At 62.3% G+C, this 14,470-nt stretch overlaps 1 protein-coding gene across 2 annotated transcripts; it reads right to left on the reverse strand.

Annotated features, from left to right (window-relative positions):
* Positions 1–65: 65 nt before the first annotated feature.
* PHGDH (phosphoglycerate dehydrogenase) lies at positions 66–3,803 on the reverse strand. Of its 2 annotated transcripts, none has more exons than XM_061451832.1 (12): positions 3,614–3,803; positions 3,218–3,369; positions 2,961–3,026; positions 2,827–2,881; positions 2,640–2,738; positions 2,421–2,553; positions 2,198–2,346; positions 1,848–2,000; positions 1,588–1,720; positions 1,109–1,236; positions 698–929; positions 66–369 (listed from the first exon to the last, which is right to left on the reverse strand). In XM_061451832.1, the coding sequence occupies exons 1-12, from the start codon at positions 3,749–3,751 to the stop codon at positions 215–217; spliced, it is 1,593 nt and encodes a 530-aa protein (XP_061307816.1). In that variant the 5' UTR covers positions 3,752–3,803; the 3' UTR covers positions 66–214. The 2 variants fall into 2 exon arrangements, with proteins under 2 accessions (XP_061307816.1, XP_061307815.1); XM_061451831.1 differs by having other exon boundaries at positions 698–926; positions 3,614–3,798.
* Positions 3,804–14,470: the final 10,667 nt, after the last annotated feature.

The raw sequence follows: 14,470 nt of genomic DNA on the forward strand, positions 1-14,470 counted from the left end.
GGGAGGGAGGTTGGGGCGGGAAGTCTGGGGTCAAGGTCAAGGGACTGCACAGACAAGGCATCACATGCTCTTTCCTTCTGGACCCTTTATTGAGCATGGGGCCACACCAAGCCCAACATGGGGGCCAGGAGTGGCTGGGTGTGACGCTCCCCCAGCTGCAGGGGGTGGTCCAGGTGTTGTGGCCAGGGGGAGAGCCCTTTCCAGCAGTCAGGGCCTACAGGTGGAGCTGGAACACCTCTGTGACACGTGACTTCAGCTCGCCAAGGTCAGACAGTGGAGCTGAGAGCCCCATGACATTCCACTGCTCCCCTGCCACGGTGCTGGAGCTGTGGTAGGACTGGAGCTGGACCCCCACCTTCCCCAGCAGCCCTGCAGAGGAGGAGAGGGGTTAGGGACTGCATGCTGCCCCACCGCCCCAGCACCCAGTGGGTAGCCGGGCTCTGCTTACCCCAACACCCACAATGCCATTTCTTCCCCCCCCCCCAAGTCCTTTGCCCCACAGCCCCCAACCCCCTGCCCCCATCCAGTCTCTCCAGCAACATCTGTCCCTCCCTGCTGCTGCAGGGGCTCAGCTTCAAGGCAGATGTGGGTTCCCCCCCAGCTTGCCCCTCCCAGCTTGCCCCTCCCAGCTTGCCCCCCCCAGCTTGCCCCCCCCCCAGCTTGCCCCTCTCAGCTCAGGGCCAATGTGGGGGCTCACCAGCAAGTGTGGACAGAGCACTGAGCTCAGAAGCTTTGGCTCTGTAGATGAGGATGGGGCCAGCCAGTGGGGCTGGCTGCTTGAAGGTGGCCCCATTGAGCTCCCGCAGCACCGGGGTGCTGCCCTGCACCATCCCTGCTACCTGGTGTGGGGTACCCTGCAGGGACACCTGCAGTAATCCAGCACTGCTGTCAGGCTCAGGGGCTACGTCGCTGTGTGTGGTCGTGACCTGCTGAAGACATGCGGCTGCTCAGTGCCCAGCTCCTGGGCAAGGTAGGGTGCAGGAGGCACCCCCAAGGGGATTAGCAGCCACTTTAGCAGCCCCAAGGGGTAACCCCAGGTTCATGCCACTTGGAAGGAAAGGGTCTGGGAGTGTCAGGCTGATGTGAGGAGCCCAGGGTGTCTATGCACCTTTAGTCCAGCCTCCTGGGCCAGCAGCAGGGCATTCACCAGGGTCACCTCCTTCTGCACACCTCCAGCCAGCATGCCAGCAGTCACGGCAGGCATCAGGTAGCTCCCAGCCTCCCGCAGAGGTGTTCCTGGGGCACAGGGAGGAAGCAGGGTGTGAATGGGCAAGCAGCAGAGAAGTCAGCCCCATGCTGGAGCGGTGAGCCTGGGGCTGGTCCTTCCACCCACCCATCCATCCATCCATCCCTACTCTCATCCATGCACCAATCCATGCACCCATTCATCCATGCACTGTCCATACCGCTATGTTCCCATCCTCCCACCACACTCCCATGTCATCATCAACCACCCTGTGTTCATCCCTTCTCCTGGCTGCTCTCCCGTCCTTCTTCCCATTCACCCAGCCCAGTGGGTCCCTGCACACCCTGCAACACTGCCCACCCATCAGAGTCCCTGCACTCAGACATGGGGCACAGCCTCACCTAGGGTGCAGACCTGCACGTTGCCCTGTGCTTGCTTGCTGGCTGTGCGCAGCACTTTGCCCAGGGCCCTGGCCAGAGCAATCCAGGGCTTGGTCTGGGGTGCAAAAGCCTTGCTGAGAGCCTGGCCGTTGACCTGCAAGGAAGAGCAGGGAGAGCCATGAGAACCCACCAGGGAGTCCATGTGGTTCCTCCCAGTGCATCCATGTTTTACAGATGGGGAAACTGAGGCACGGAGGTCAGGTGTCTGGCAGGGAACTCACTATGCCAGCCAGGCCCTTCCCTGTGGCCATGTCCACAATCTGCATGGCGATCTCCTTGCCACAGCGGCTCTGTGCCTCCCGCGTGCTGGCCCCCAGGTGCGGGCAGCAGATGACATTGGGATGGTTCACCAGGTCACGATCCTTCGGAGGCTCCTGCCAACACAGTCCCATCACACCATGAGCCCCCAGCACCCACCTGGGATCAGGCGGGGGGCACTAGGCTCTCCCAGGGGGAGACAGGGGGGAAGCTGCGCCTGCAGGGTTTGCTGAGCTGCCCCCGCCTGGCTTGGGCAGAGTTAAGGCGATGCTGAGACAAAGCCAAACTCGGGGGGCCTCCCAGCGCTCCTCACCTGCGTGAAGACATCGAGGGCGGCTCCACCGCACTGCCCCGACCGCAGCGCCCGCAGCAGCGCACCCTCGTCCACAATTCCACCGCGGGCGCAGTTCACCACCTGCACCCCGCGGCGGCACTTGGCGAAGGTGCTGTCGTTCAGGAGCCCTGCAGAGGGAGTGCTGTGAGCAAGGGGGCTGCCGGCTCTCCCCAACCCCCCTGTGCTGGCAGCTGCCCCGTACCTGTGGTGGAGGGCAGCAGCGGCGTGTGCACCGTGATGAAGTCGCAGCGGGGCCAGATCTGCTCCAGTGGAAGTTGTTCCACGCCGAAGGTGGCCGAGGTTTCAGGGGTGATGATGGGGTCATAGCCTATGGTCTGAGACAGAGTGGGTGCTCGCTCCTGCAGTCTAGCACAGTGGGAGGCCATGCTCTCCATTGCTCCTCCCTGCCCCAGCTCCTTACCTTCATGCCAAAAGCCTGCATGCGGGTGGCCACCTCCCTGCCGATGCGCCCCAGCCCCAGCACACCCAGTGTCTTCCCGTTCAGCTCCATGCCCATGTACTGAGGTGCAAAGTAGAGAGTGAGAGAGCACACCCCACGCAGGCACCAGCCACCCAGTCCTGCCTGGGCTGCTGTGCCTGTCTCCTACCTTCTTACGGTCCCACTTGCCCTCCTTCATGGAGGCAGCTGCCTGCGGGATCTGCCTAAAAGGGAAGCTGCAGTTAGAGCAGGGGCAGGGGCCATGCGGTCTGCGTCTGTCCCCCCATCTTGCCCTGCACTCACCTGGCCAAGGACAAGATCATCCCGCAGGTGAGCTCGGCGGCACTGAGGCTATTTCCAGTGGGTGTGCTGGGGATGGAGAGCAGTGTCATTGGTGTGTCACCCCCGGGCTGATGGCTCTCTGCACCCCATGAGGATGGAGATCCCCAGGATGGTGCCGGGGGGGGGGAGGTGTGCATGGGTGGGGAGGGCACCCTGATGAAGCCTCTGCTCTTCCCCCAGGGGCACAGTCAGGGATGCCCCCGTGCTCCTATTCTTACTTCATGACCAGGACCCCCTTCCTGGTGGCCGCCTCCACATCGACATTGTCCACGCCGGTACCTGCTCTGCCCACCACCTGCAGCCTCTCTGCCGCTTCCAGCACGTCGGCCGTGACTTTGGTGGCCGAGCGGACGATGAGTCCATCACAGTCCTGGGGGGACAGACACAGCGGGTGGGACCGGCACCTCTGGTGGTACCGGGGTGGTCGCGGGTTGGGGACAGCCTCTGCAGGGGGCTGCGATCCGCCGTGCGAAACCGGCCGGGCTCTTGCATCAGACGGGAGGCGGGGACCAGCCCAGCCGATCGCGGGGGGTCTGCTGCCACCCGGGGCAGCCGGGCCCGCTGCGCCCCCCACAACACTCATCCCTCCATGCGTGCAGCCCTGCCGCACTCACCCGGATCTCCCGCAGCAGCTCCTCCTTGCTCAGACCGGGCTTCTCCTGTACCCGGAGGCCGCCCGCCTGCAGGATCTCCCGGCAGCAGGGGTCCAGGCTGTCGCTGATCAGCACCTTCTGCAACTTTCCCAGCGCCATGATGGGGACCGGGACCGGCCGGGATGAGGCGGGCAGGGGGCGCCGACTCTCTCCGCACGCTGCCGGGAGGCTGCTGTTGTCCGTCCGCCGCGCTAAAAGGGCTGCGATCGGGGCACGTTTTTCGGGCTCATTGGGTCCCGTCTCCATGATCCCACCTCCTTCCCTTCACCTCCCCGCCCCAGCCCGCCCGGGCCCCCCCACTCCCCGGAGGGAGGAGAGAGGGAGGAGGAGCAGGGGGGAAGCGGGGCAGGACTGTGCCGGGCCCCCCAGAGAGAGGGGAGGGGGGTGTCCAGGCAGGACCCCGCTGCTCCCGGGCGCCACGAAGTCGGGGGGGGGGGGCAGGGATAGCCTGTCCCCACCGCGACCCTGCGTCAGTTTCCCTTCCATGCACATCACAGCACTGCAAAGCAAGAGGGGAACGGTGGTGGCAGACACTGCGGATGGCTTCCCCAAAGCTAGGGGTGTCACTGGCAGGGGAGCAGGCTGATCCAATCCCATGGTGAGCTCGGCCATGCCTCCCAGCTCGCCCAGGAATACGGGTTCCCCAGACCACACATCACATGGCTGAGGCAGTGCCATGGCCCCCGCCTGCTCCCGACATCGCGCCCACTGTTGAGCAATGCCCCGATAATGGGCACGAGGCACAGGGTCAGCCCTGGCCAATGGCTCCCAATGACGTGGGGTGCATGGGAGACACCCAGCAAACGCCCTCCATGGGGCAAAACCCACGTGGCTGCGTCCAGTGACCTTGTGGGGGAAAGTGCTGGCCTTCTATGTGGGACAGCATGGGGACCCCATGGCAATGGGCACAGCCCAGCATGGTGCATGGCAAGGGATGGAGGACATCCCCTTACTCATGGGGCCAAACTCTCACCACACAGGTGGACCAGACAGACCCCAGGTCTTGCTCATGGCAGGGCTAGGATCTGGCCTGTTCTTGCCCACTGCTTTCCATGTTCTGGGGATGGGCAGCAGGGACACAGCGTTCCCAAGCAAGATCCAGATGGGACTAAGCTATTCCTCCGTCTATGCTTGCTGCAAGCAGCAGGAGTGGACGAAACTGCCCTGTGTGAGACCTGGGGTGGCCCTGGAAGCTGTTAACCCAGCCGAGAGGTGACTGGGATGGCTGCCCTCGCCACAGGCAGTGTGGCCAAGGTGGGAGAGCCCAGTGTGTTACGTACAGCCTGGCAATGCACGGTGCAATGTATACACTGGCATTGTCTATACCCCAGTGCTACGCACACTGCAGCCACAGCCAGGGAACAACCGTGACGCCAGAGCGGGGAAAGTCCAGGGCAGCCAACACAGGGTGAGAGACGAAGTCAAGGGCAGCAGCTGGTGAAATCTGTAGCGGGGTCCCAAGACGGCCCCTCGGCTGGGCTGTGTGACACAGGGACGGGGACAGCGATCCCCATCCACAGCTTCGCGGGTGGTGTGGGGTGGAGGCACCCACACTGCTGGATGTGCTGTGCCTGGGACATGGTCTCGCAGCGTAGCTCTGCCGCTGGTCCTGGCCTCTATTCACCATTAAGACCTTGCCCAGGGCGCCCGCCGACCCTGCATCCCGACGCCCTGCTCTCCGTTCCAGCACCGCCTGGATTTGCCCAGCGCCTCCGTCCGCCCGTGTCCGTGTCCCCTTTCCCACGCGTGCCCAAGCCAGCGCCGGCGCGGTGCCGCACTTGCCGGCTTTTCCCTGCCGGCTGGTGCCCTCTCCTGGGGAGCGGAGGCAGAGCCCCACGGCACCCCTGCCCTCACTGGGGGCCCGCGGGGACACGGCGAGCGCTGGCGGAGTGGTGGTGGCGGCAGTCATGTGCACCCACTCCTGGCCCTCCATTGGACACAGCCGCAGAGACTTTTGTCTGATGTCCCAAGTAAACGGGTTAATGGAGTTGGGATGGGGAGTGGCAAAGGAGAGACAGACGGGGAAAACTGGGGGTGTTAGACTGGGATGGTGTGTGTCCAAGGGAGGATTAGGGTGATGGTCGTGTCAAGGGGGATCAACGTCCCAGTGGAGGACTGGGAAGTGATGGAATATTAGAGAGAAAGCAACAGTGCTGTGGGGCTGGAAAGTTACCCGTGGAGGCTTATGGGGCTCTGGGAATGAAGAAAGGGATTGGGGGTGTCAGGCTCGGATGGAGGCATTCATTTGGGTTGCAGGGGACCCCAAAGCTGGCAGGACAAGTGGAATGTGTGCCCGGGGCACGTGGGCTGCACTGGCTGCACTGGGACTGGAGGGGCATCAAGCGAGGAAAGGAATTAGGAGGGGTCAAATGGGACTGGAGTTAATGGGATTGGGATGTGGAGTGTCAAAGGAGAGGCAAAGATGGAAGAAATTTGGGGTGTAAGGTTGGGATGGTGTGTGTCCAAAGGGGAGTTAGGGTGATGGTGGTGTCAAGGGAGATCGAGGGTTGTGGGAATGTCCCAGTGGAAGACTAGGAAGTGATGGAACGTTAGAGAGAAACTGAGGGTGTCGTAGGGCTGGAAGAGTACCCGGGGGGGGGCTGGGGGTGGGAGGGAGGCTAATGGGGCTCTGGGGGTGAAAAAGTGGATTAGGGGTGTCAGGCTAGCATGGAGGCATCCAAAGAAGACCAGGGTGGTAGGGAGTGACAAGAAGGGCTGGGTAACTGTTATAGGGGATAACTGTGTCATCAGGATGGATGGTTGGGGATGCCATGGGGAAACTTGGTTAATTAGAAGTCTTGCGGGTGACTGGGAGGTTGAAAGAAGAATTGGGGGGGGGGGGGGGGGGAGGGGGGGGGAGGGTGGAAACAGAGAGGGATCAGGGATGGTTCCTGGGCGACTGAAGGGTGAGGAAGCATTTGGGCTTAGCCCAGAGGGACTGGGGGGAGTGGAGGGCTGGAGCAGGGGGGTGGTTGTGTCAGCCGGCCAGGGAGCAGGAGAAGATAGAGGGCAGAAGGAGGGAGCGGGAAGGGGATAGAGAATGAAGAGAGAATGAAGGGTCGGAGGGAGGGATGAAGCGAGGGAAGGGTGGAGGGAGGGAAGCAGGCATGGATGAAGGATGAAGGCAGAGAGGAGGAGGGGACGCAGCGGCGGGCGGAGCCGGCCGGTGCCGCAGAGCCGCCTCCCCGGCGCACGGTGGGGCGGCCCAATAGCGCCTGCGGAGACCCACCGGCTCGGCCCGGTGCCGCCCGGTGCTCGGCCCGGTGCTCGGCCCGGTGCTGCCCTGCCCGGTGCTGCCGGGTCCTGTGCGTCGGTGGCCGGCGGGGCAGGATGCGAGCTCCGCGGCGGAGGTCAGGAGCGAGTCCGTGCGCGCGTGTCATCCGTGGATGCTTGTGTCCGTGAGTGATGCGGGTCGGTCGGGATGTTCGTGTGTCGGGACACCCATGGGGGCTGCGTGTCCACGCTTGGCTGCTGCGATGCCTCAGCAGGTGGAGGCCCAGTTATCAGCCGGCATCAGTGTGGTATGACTGATGTGGTATGACACCCGAGATGAGGGTGTGCTCCCTTGGGGCTGTGTGGGGCCAGACACTGCCCATCCCAAGCCCCAAGCCCCTTGGGCCGTGGGTGTCCTCCGCCTGCTGCTGGGGTCGTTGGGGCTGTGGGACGCCCAGCTCCCAGCCAGGCTGTCAGCTGGCTGCATCCCGCGCTGGGCAGGGAAAGGAGCTGGGATCCCTCTTTCAGCACCGTGGGTACGTGGGTGTTCTCTGCCCTGTGCTGTGAGGACCTGGGGCGCCAGGGCAGCGTGTGCTGTGCCGAGCAGGAGCTCGGCCCCTGTAGGGCCAGGCTGGTACCGGCACCACCACTGGGCACTCCTCAGGGTGACAGGCAGGTCGGGTTTGCTGAAAGGTGCTGGACCAAGAGAGGTCCTGAGGAAAGGGCTGTGATTCGAGGTGCCGGCACAAGGAGCTTGGTTTGCCCCATCTCTCAGCCCTGCTTGCATCCTCCCTGCTCTTCCTCTGGCTCTGCCCATCCCAAATTCCACCCCGAGCTGACAGCCAGACCGTTTGTCCCGGCACCGGGCCAGGGCTGCTGGGTCCCAGAGCCGTGCTGGCTGCCACGCGTGCGGTGCAGTGCGGGAGCACGGTCCGCTCCACAGTGTGGGTAATGCCGGCCTCCCCCCGTCCTGCCGTGCTCAATGGGGACCTTGTTGACGTGCCCCGTGTGCAGGCAGTCACTGGACGCCCGTGCTGTGTGCTTTGTGCTGTGCGCCCTGCACACACACCAGGCGCAGAGGCAGTCGTCACGGTCTTGGTCAGCTGTCCCCTGCTCCACCTCCCCTCTGGGGGACCCAGCCCCAGCTGAAACATTTTTGCCACCGAGTCAGCAGAGAGCTGGGATGTGCCAAGCTCGGCAGCCCAGCCCCAGCACAGAGCTGCCACTCTCGCCTTGGCCTTGCCTAGCCCTCACCGCAGTCCCTCTGCCAGCCTGGAAACAGCTGTGGGCACCTGGAGTGGCTGTGGCTGAGCACAGAGTTGAGGGCTGACGTCCATCTCTCCATCCATCCCTACGTCCATCTGTCTGTCTGTGGGAGGTGAACCAGCAGCAGCAGGAGGTGAGTTGCTGTTGGTGCGCTGAGCGGTAGCTGGAGCTTTGTGGATGCTCTGCCATGGGCAGCAATCAACCTCACACAGCACCATTGCATTCTCCCCTCTCCCCAGTGGCACCTTGGGGTACCGGTGGTGGCCCTGGTGCAATGGCATGGAGATGCTGTGAGTCAGTGGTTGCTCTGAGTCAGGCCCGCGTGCCAGGGCTTCAAGGCACATGGAGGTGGGAAGTGCTGCCTGGCGGGGGGGCCCAGAGGCTGTGTCCCCCTCCAGCTCTGTGCTGTTCTGGTGGCTCTGCTCTGCACTCCAGGGCAGCATGGCTGACATGAAAGGGCTCTTGTCCCCCTGCAGCACCAGCAGCACCGCAGCAGCCTCCCATTCACAGCAAACAAATTCCCAGTGTTGGTCACATGGATGGGGAGGGGGGAGCCCCCATCCAGCACAGCCAGCATGGGGCATCCAGTGCTGCTGTTGGGGGATGCTGACTGGGTGGATGGGCTGCAGGAAAGTGGGTGCTCTGCTAGTTCACCCCAGAGCCTGCAGCCAGTCATGGCACCGAGCTGGGCCTGCTTCTGGGTGGCCCCAAGGAGCCCCCATGGCAGTGGAGCAGCTGGAGTTGGTTGCTCTTTTGTCTGAGTATCACCTCTTCAGGTGTTGTATCTCCTCAGGTGTTGTACCTCCTTTGGTAATGCACTCCCTCAGGTGTTGCTCCCTCAGGTACTGCACCTCCTCGGTGTTCTACTGTGTCTTATGGGTATTGTGCTTCTGGGTATGGCATCTCCTCGGGTGTCAGGCATTTGGTTGTCATGCCTCCTTGATTGTTGTGTCTCCAGGTATTACGCTTCTGGATGTCGTGCCTCCTTGGATGTAATGTCACTGGATATTGTGCTGCTTTGGGTATTTTGCCTCCTGCCTTGCAATGTTGTGTCACTGGGTGCTCTGCTTCCTTGAGTACTGTGCATCTTTGTGCATCTTAAGTCTGTGTATCTTGGCTCTAGAGATCATGCCTTCTCGGATATGGTGTGTCTGGGTATTGGGTCTCCTCAAGCATCAAGCTTCTGGTTATTATACTTCTGGGTGCCTTTGGATATTATGACTCTGTGTACTGCACCTCTGAATACTGTGCCTCTGGGTATTCCCCTGTTGGGTACTGTGCTCCTGGGAACTGTGCTTCTGGGCATTGTGCTGGTTATGGTATCTGCAGGGCCATGCCTGGCCAGTGATGGTGTGTTTAAAGCCATTCCGCCTCAGTTTCCCCTTGTGATGGGTTATTGCTGCAGTGGCCGTGGCACCTTGTAGCTGCCTCCTCTTGCTCCCTCCCAGGCAGAGAGTGCTGTGTCCCTTGCCTTGAGAGTGCTAGTGTGGCGTGCCTGGCTCTGGGGACATGGGCCTAGGACCCCTACTATGGGCTGTGCGCATGAATGTGCTGGCTCGGACTGTCCACTGGGGGTCAGCCTCATGCATATGGGCAAGGCACTGTACCCACCATAGTGCTGGGGGCAGTGTGGCTCATGGGACCCCACCAAAAAGCTGTCATGCTGAAACTAGAAAAAACATGCCCTGATTCTTTTCTTTTCTTTTCTTTTCTTTTCTTTTCTTTTCTTTTCTTTTCTTTTCTTTTCTTTTCTTTTCTTTTCTTTTCTTTTCTTTTCTTTTCTTTTCTTTTCTTTCTTTTCAGGATTTTATTTTTCTTTTAAATTATTATTTGTGGTGTGTTGTTTTTTTTTCTTCTGTTTCTTTAAAGTCATGAAATGACTCATGCGTCTCAGTTGAAAGTAAACCTGACTGTAGCTGCGGTGGGGAGGTGGTGAGCTGTGATAGCATGGAGGCATGAGGCCCCTTGGAGAGCAGCCAGCCAGCCTTAGCTTTAAGCAGCCCCTGCTTGCTGCCAGCACCCAGATCCCCTTCTTCGGTTGCCTGGAGGCTGCTGCAGAGGCTCAGGTGGCCCTGTCAGAGCTGCTAATGGGGTTAAAGTGCTCCTAGGGGGGCACCGCCATCTGCACGGCCCCCAGGGCCTTGTGCATTTACACTTAGAGAGGATGCCTCGCAGCTGTGGAGAGCACACACGTGCACCCCCGTGTGTAGGGATATCCGTGTGCTCCTGTGCACACATGCACAGGCACACACCGCTTTCCCCCCCATGTACCCTCATGGATGCACAAGGGTGCATCCCTTGCCTGGAGTTCACCCCGCACCCTAGAAATACTTTTGCATTACTGTGACCATTTGATGTCAGGAGCTCACCTTCGCTGACACCCCAGTGCCCACCACCTGCTTGCAAAGCCCCTAGTGTGGGGGAGATGCAGCAGCCTCCTTCCCCTACAGAGCTTTGGTAAAATCCCCTCCCTCCAGCCCTCCTTGACCTCTCTGGCACAACAGCTGAGCGGTGCATGGGGGGCCCTGGGGGCTGGACCCCTGATGCTGTGTGTGACATGGCCATGTGCTCCTCTCTGCAGGGACCCCTGCAGCAGTGACAGGCCAGCCATGCTCCCAGGAGCCAGCCACATGGCAGGTAAGACCCCCCAAGAGTCCTAACCATACCCCACTCTCCCATGCCCTGCTGAGGGGGATGCTCCAGCACCCCGGCAGCATGCATCACCCCAGGGGACAGCCAGCAGCTCGCTGGGCCCTGAGGTGTCCCCTCATGGTGACATCTCAGAGGCAGGTGGTGTGTGGAGCAGCAGCTTTGCCGGTCTAACTGCTGCTCGCCCTCGCTCCCTCCCAGCTTCTCAAGACGGGCCGTGGGGTGAGGGTGACGAGGACACTGCGCCAGCTGAGCCGGGGGGCTTCCATAGCCCCCCTGGTGCTGAGCCCCAGCCTGGCCCCTTGGTGCAAACGTGTCTCCTCCGGGACTTGGAGATGAGTCCCCTCGCCCAGACACAGACGCTGCGGGACTTTGAGCAGGTGAGACCGCGGGGTGCCAGGACCTCCCAGCACTGCCAGGTGCTTGCGGGATACATGATGGGCGCAGCGGTGGGGTACGGAGGGCGGGAGGGGGCCGGGAGAGTGGTCATTGCCACCGGCCGCCGCGTCCCCCCACGGCCGCCCCCTGGCCGAGAAGCGCGGGGGCCGCCGGGGCTCGGGTTTCACCGCCAGTCCCCGTCGCGACCCGTCCCGCTCCGGCGGTTCCTCAAATAGCTCCGGAGGCGAAAAAAAACCCCACGAGCGGGCCGGAGTCGGGGCCGGCGGTGGGAGCTGCGGGCGGGCACGGCCTCGGGCTGCGTCCCCGCGGCGCCATGTGAGGGGTGCCGGAATGCCCCCCCCATGGAGCGGCCATGGCTAACGGGTACCGCACGCTCTCCCAGCACCTCAACGACCTCAAGAAGGAGAATTTCAGCCTCAAGCTGCGCATCTACTTTCTGGAGGAGCGCGTCCAACAGAAAGGCGAGGAAAGCCGGGACGATGTCTACCGGCGGGTGAGAGCCCGAGGGGGACGCTCGGCGGGGGGGTCCGTCCCAGTGCTCTTGCTTTGCCGTGAGGGAGTGGGGCCAGGAGAGTGCAGCTCTCCCGGCAGTGGGAATGCCGGAAGGACCCTGGGCACAGCACTGGGGTGAGGGAGCTGCTGTGTGGGAGTTTGCCCCTTGCCTTTGACAGGAGCGCAGAGAGGGTGCGGGAGGGTCCCCCCAGCCCGGTGGGATGCCCAGGGTAGGTGGTGGTGCCAATTTGGGTGCAGGCATATGGAATAGGTACACCCCATGGTAGCACAGGTGGGCTAAAATACTGCACGTTCCACTCAGTGCCAGGAGCACCTGAAGCTTTGCCATGGGGTGGGGGACCTCCTTGCCACCTCTGATGCATTAGCATCGGCATGGGCATGTGGGGTTGTCCAGGCAAGTACGGGGGCATCGTACCCACCTCCCTCCCACCCTGCAGAACATTGAGCTGAAGGTGGAGGTGGAAAGCCTGAAGCGAGAGCTGCAGGAGAAACAACAAGCCCTCGACAACACATGGTGAGTGTGTCCAGCCAAGCCCCTCGCCCTGGGGTGGACACAGCACCCACTGTCAGCAGTGCTTGTGTGGATAGGGGGTACAGGGGTTGTCTGCCTGCACCCTGCCTGCAGTGGACGGCAGAGGGGTTTGCAGTGGGACTGGAGGGGGTTGCAATGGGACCAGGCACCCACAGAGCTCCTCTTACAGTGCCAGCCAAAAATAAATGGCAGCACCTGTTTGGTGTGGGAGAGCAGTGCTATACCCAGGGGCCATGGCATGGGTGTCCCACAGCAGGGCACCGCTGGAAAGGGGACCCAGGGGCATGGCATCTGGGAAGCCCCTGGTTTTGGGAGTGTGGGGGGATTGATCTGGTGGTTCAGAGCCTGATCATGTGCCACCCGAGGAGCAGCGTCCCCAGGGCAGCATTGGGAGGTTATAGTATGCCCTTTCCAGGGGTCCTGCAGAAACAGCACCCACAGCATGGGGGAAGCTGGGCTGCCAGCACTCAGGGTGGCATGGTTCATCATCTGCCATGCCATGTCATAGCATACTGTGCCATACCATGAAGTGTTGTGCCACATTATGTGAGATGCCATGTCATACCATGCTGTGCCGCATTATTCTGTGCCATCCTGTGCCATGCCATGCCATGCCAAGCCGTTCTGTGCCTGGCAGTGTGGCTGTGGAGAACCAGACGACCCGCAGCCAGGCAGCACTCCAGCAGCAGTATGAGGAGCAGCAGCGGGAGTCAGAGCATGTCTATGAGCTCCTGGAGAATAAGATCCAGCTCCTGCAAGAGGTGAGCTCAGGGACTGTAGGGGCTGGGGGGAGGCCAGGGGCCCGTGCCTGTGGGATCACTCCACTGCCATGCAGGAGGCCAGACTGGCACGGAGTGAGGCTGAGCAGGCCACAGCACTGGCCAGAGCCGAGGCAGAGCGGTGCCAGGAGCTGGCAGGGAAGCTGAAGGAAGCTGCGAGGACAAAGGAGGAGGACAAGAGCAATGATGGCTGCAATGCCATTGCCCAGAGGTGGGTGTCCAGGACCCATCCCCTACATGCTGGCAGCCTGTGCTCTGTGCCCGGGCTTGGGAACTACCAAGAGTTTGCTGTTGTGTGAGGCTGGAGAGCTGTGGGCATCTTGGGGGGCTGAGTGGTCATCCCAAGGGGAGAGAGGACTGTGGGGAAGAGGGAGCAGCCCCAGGGCTGCTCTGCTTTGCCCAAGAGATTGCGACCCCTAGCCGTCTCCAGTGCCATCTTGGGGCCTTCCCAGTCCCTGAGCATCCCCTGCCCTACCATCACTTTCAGGAGGATCGAAGAGCTGACCCAAGAGCTGGCTGCCACCAACCGGCTTGTGGAAATGCTGTCAGCTGAGAAGCAGGACCTGCAGCAGCGCCTGGAGGAGACCCCAGCCATGGTGGGGAAGGTGGGTGGCCAAAGCACGGGGGGACCTCAGCTCGGCATCCTGGGGAGGAGCGTACCCGCCCAGGGCTCGGCTGGCAGTTGTCATCCCTGTCCCTTTCTAGGGCTGTGGCACGTCCAGCCCGGCAGCATCGGGTGTTTGTACAGCTGTGCCGTGGTGCTGGGGCAGGGGGCCAGGAGGTCCTTGTGCGCGGTGTCAGGGGAGGGACCACCCCCTGTAGTCCTTCGGCTGGTGTTGGTGCTGCCTGCGCCTGTCTGCCAGTTAAATCCCAGGTCTCAAAATACCCTCAGCAGCCCGGCACGGTGCCAGGTAGGATCTGGGGGCTGTGAGGGATTAGAGCTGCGTGTTCCTGGCAGCCGCACAGCTCTGTTTGTGCTGTGTCTTGGTGGCACATCGCTGTCCCCAGCAGCCATGAGACATCACTGCGTGAGCTGCCCGCACAGTGGTCCTGCCAGAGGACCCCGGTGTGTGCCCACTGCGTGGCACGGGGAGCCGTGCAGGTACCGGTGCATGGGTGCGACACCTGCCCCTGCGCTGCCTGCTGGGGCTGGGCATTGGCACTGGCACTGGGACTGGAACTCGGCACTGACTCTCGGGTGGGGACCTGGCGGTGGCACTGGGATAGACCCTGGCACTGGGGCTGGGGCTGGGTCGCGGCAGGGGCCCTGCACTGTCGCTGTCACTGTCGCCGCCCTCCGCAGCGGCAGCCTGACGCGGGCCCGGTGCTGGCCGCGGGCAGACACTGCACATGAGCAATACCTGGGCTTGTCGCCTACAAATCCCGGCAGGCGCAGCGGCTGCCGCGCACGCGTGGGGCTGTCATCGGCCGCCATCTTGAAATCTGAGCCAGAAGCTGGGCGCCGCC

This window comes from Pezoporus flaviventris, unplaced genomic scaffold, assembly GCF_033815535.1.
Source record: "Pezoporus flaviventris isolate CSIRO_AGI_PZ_B2104156 unplaced genomic scaffold, CSIRO_AGI_Pfla_v1 ptg000013l, whole genome shotgun sequence".
Taxonomy (NCBI): domain Eukaryota; kingdom Metazoa; phylum Chordata; class Aves; order Psittaciformes; family Psittacidae; genus Pezoporus; species Pezoporus flaviventris.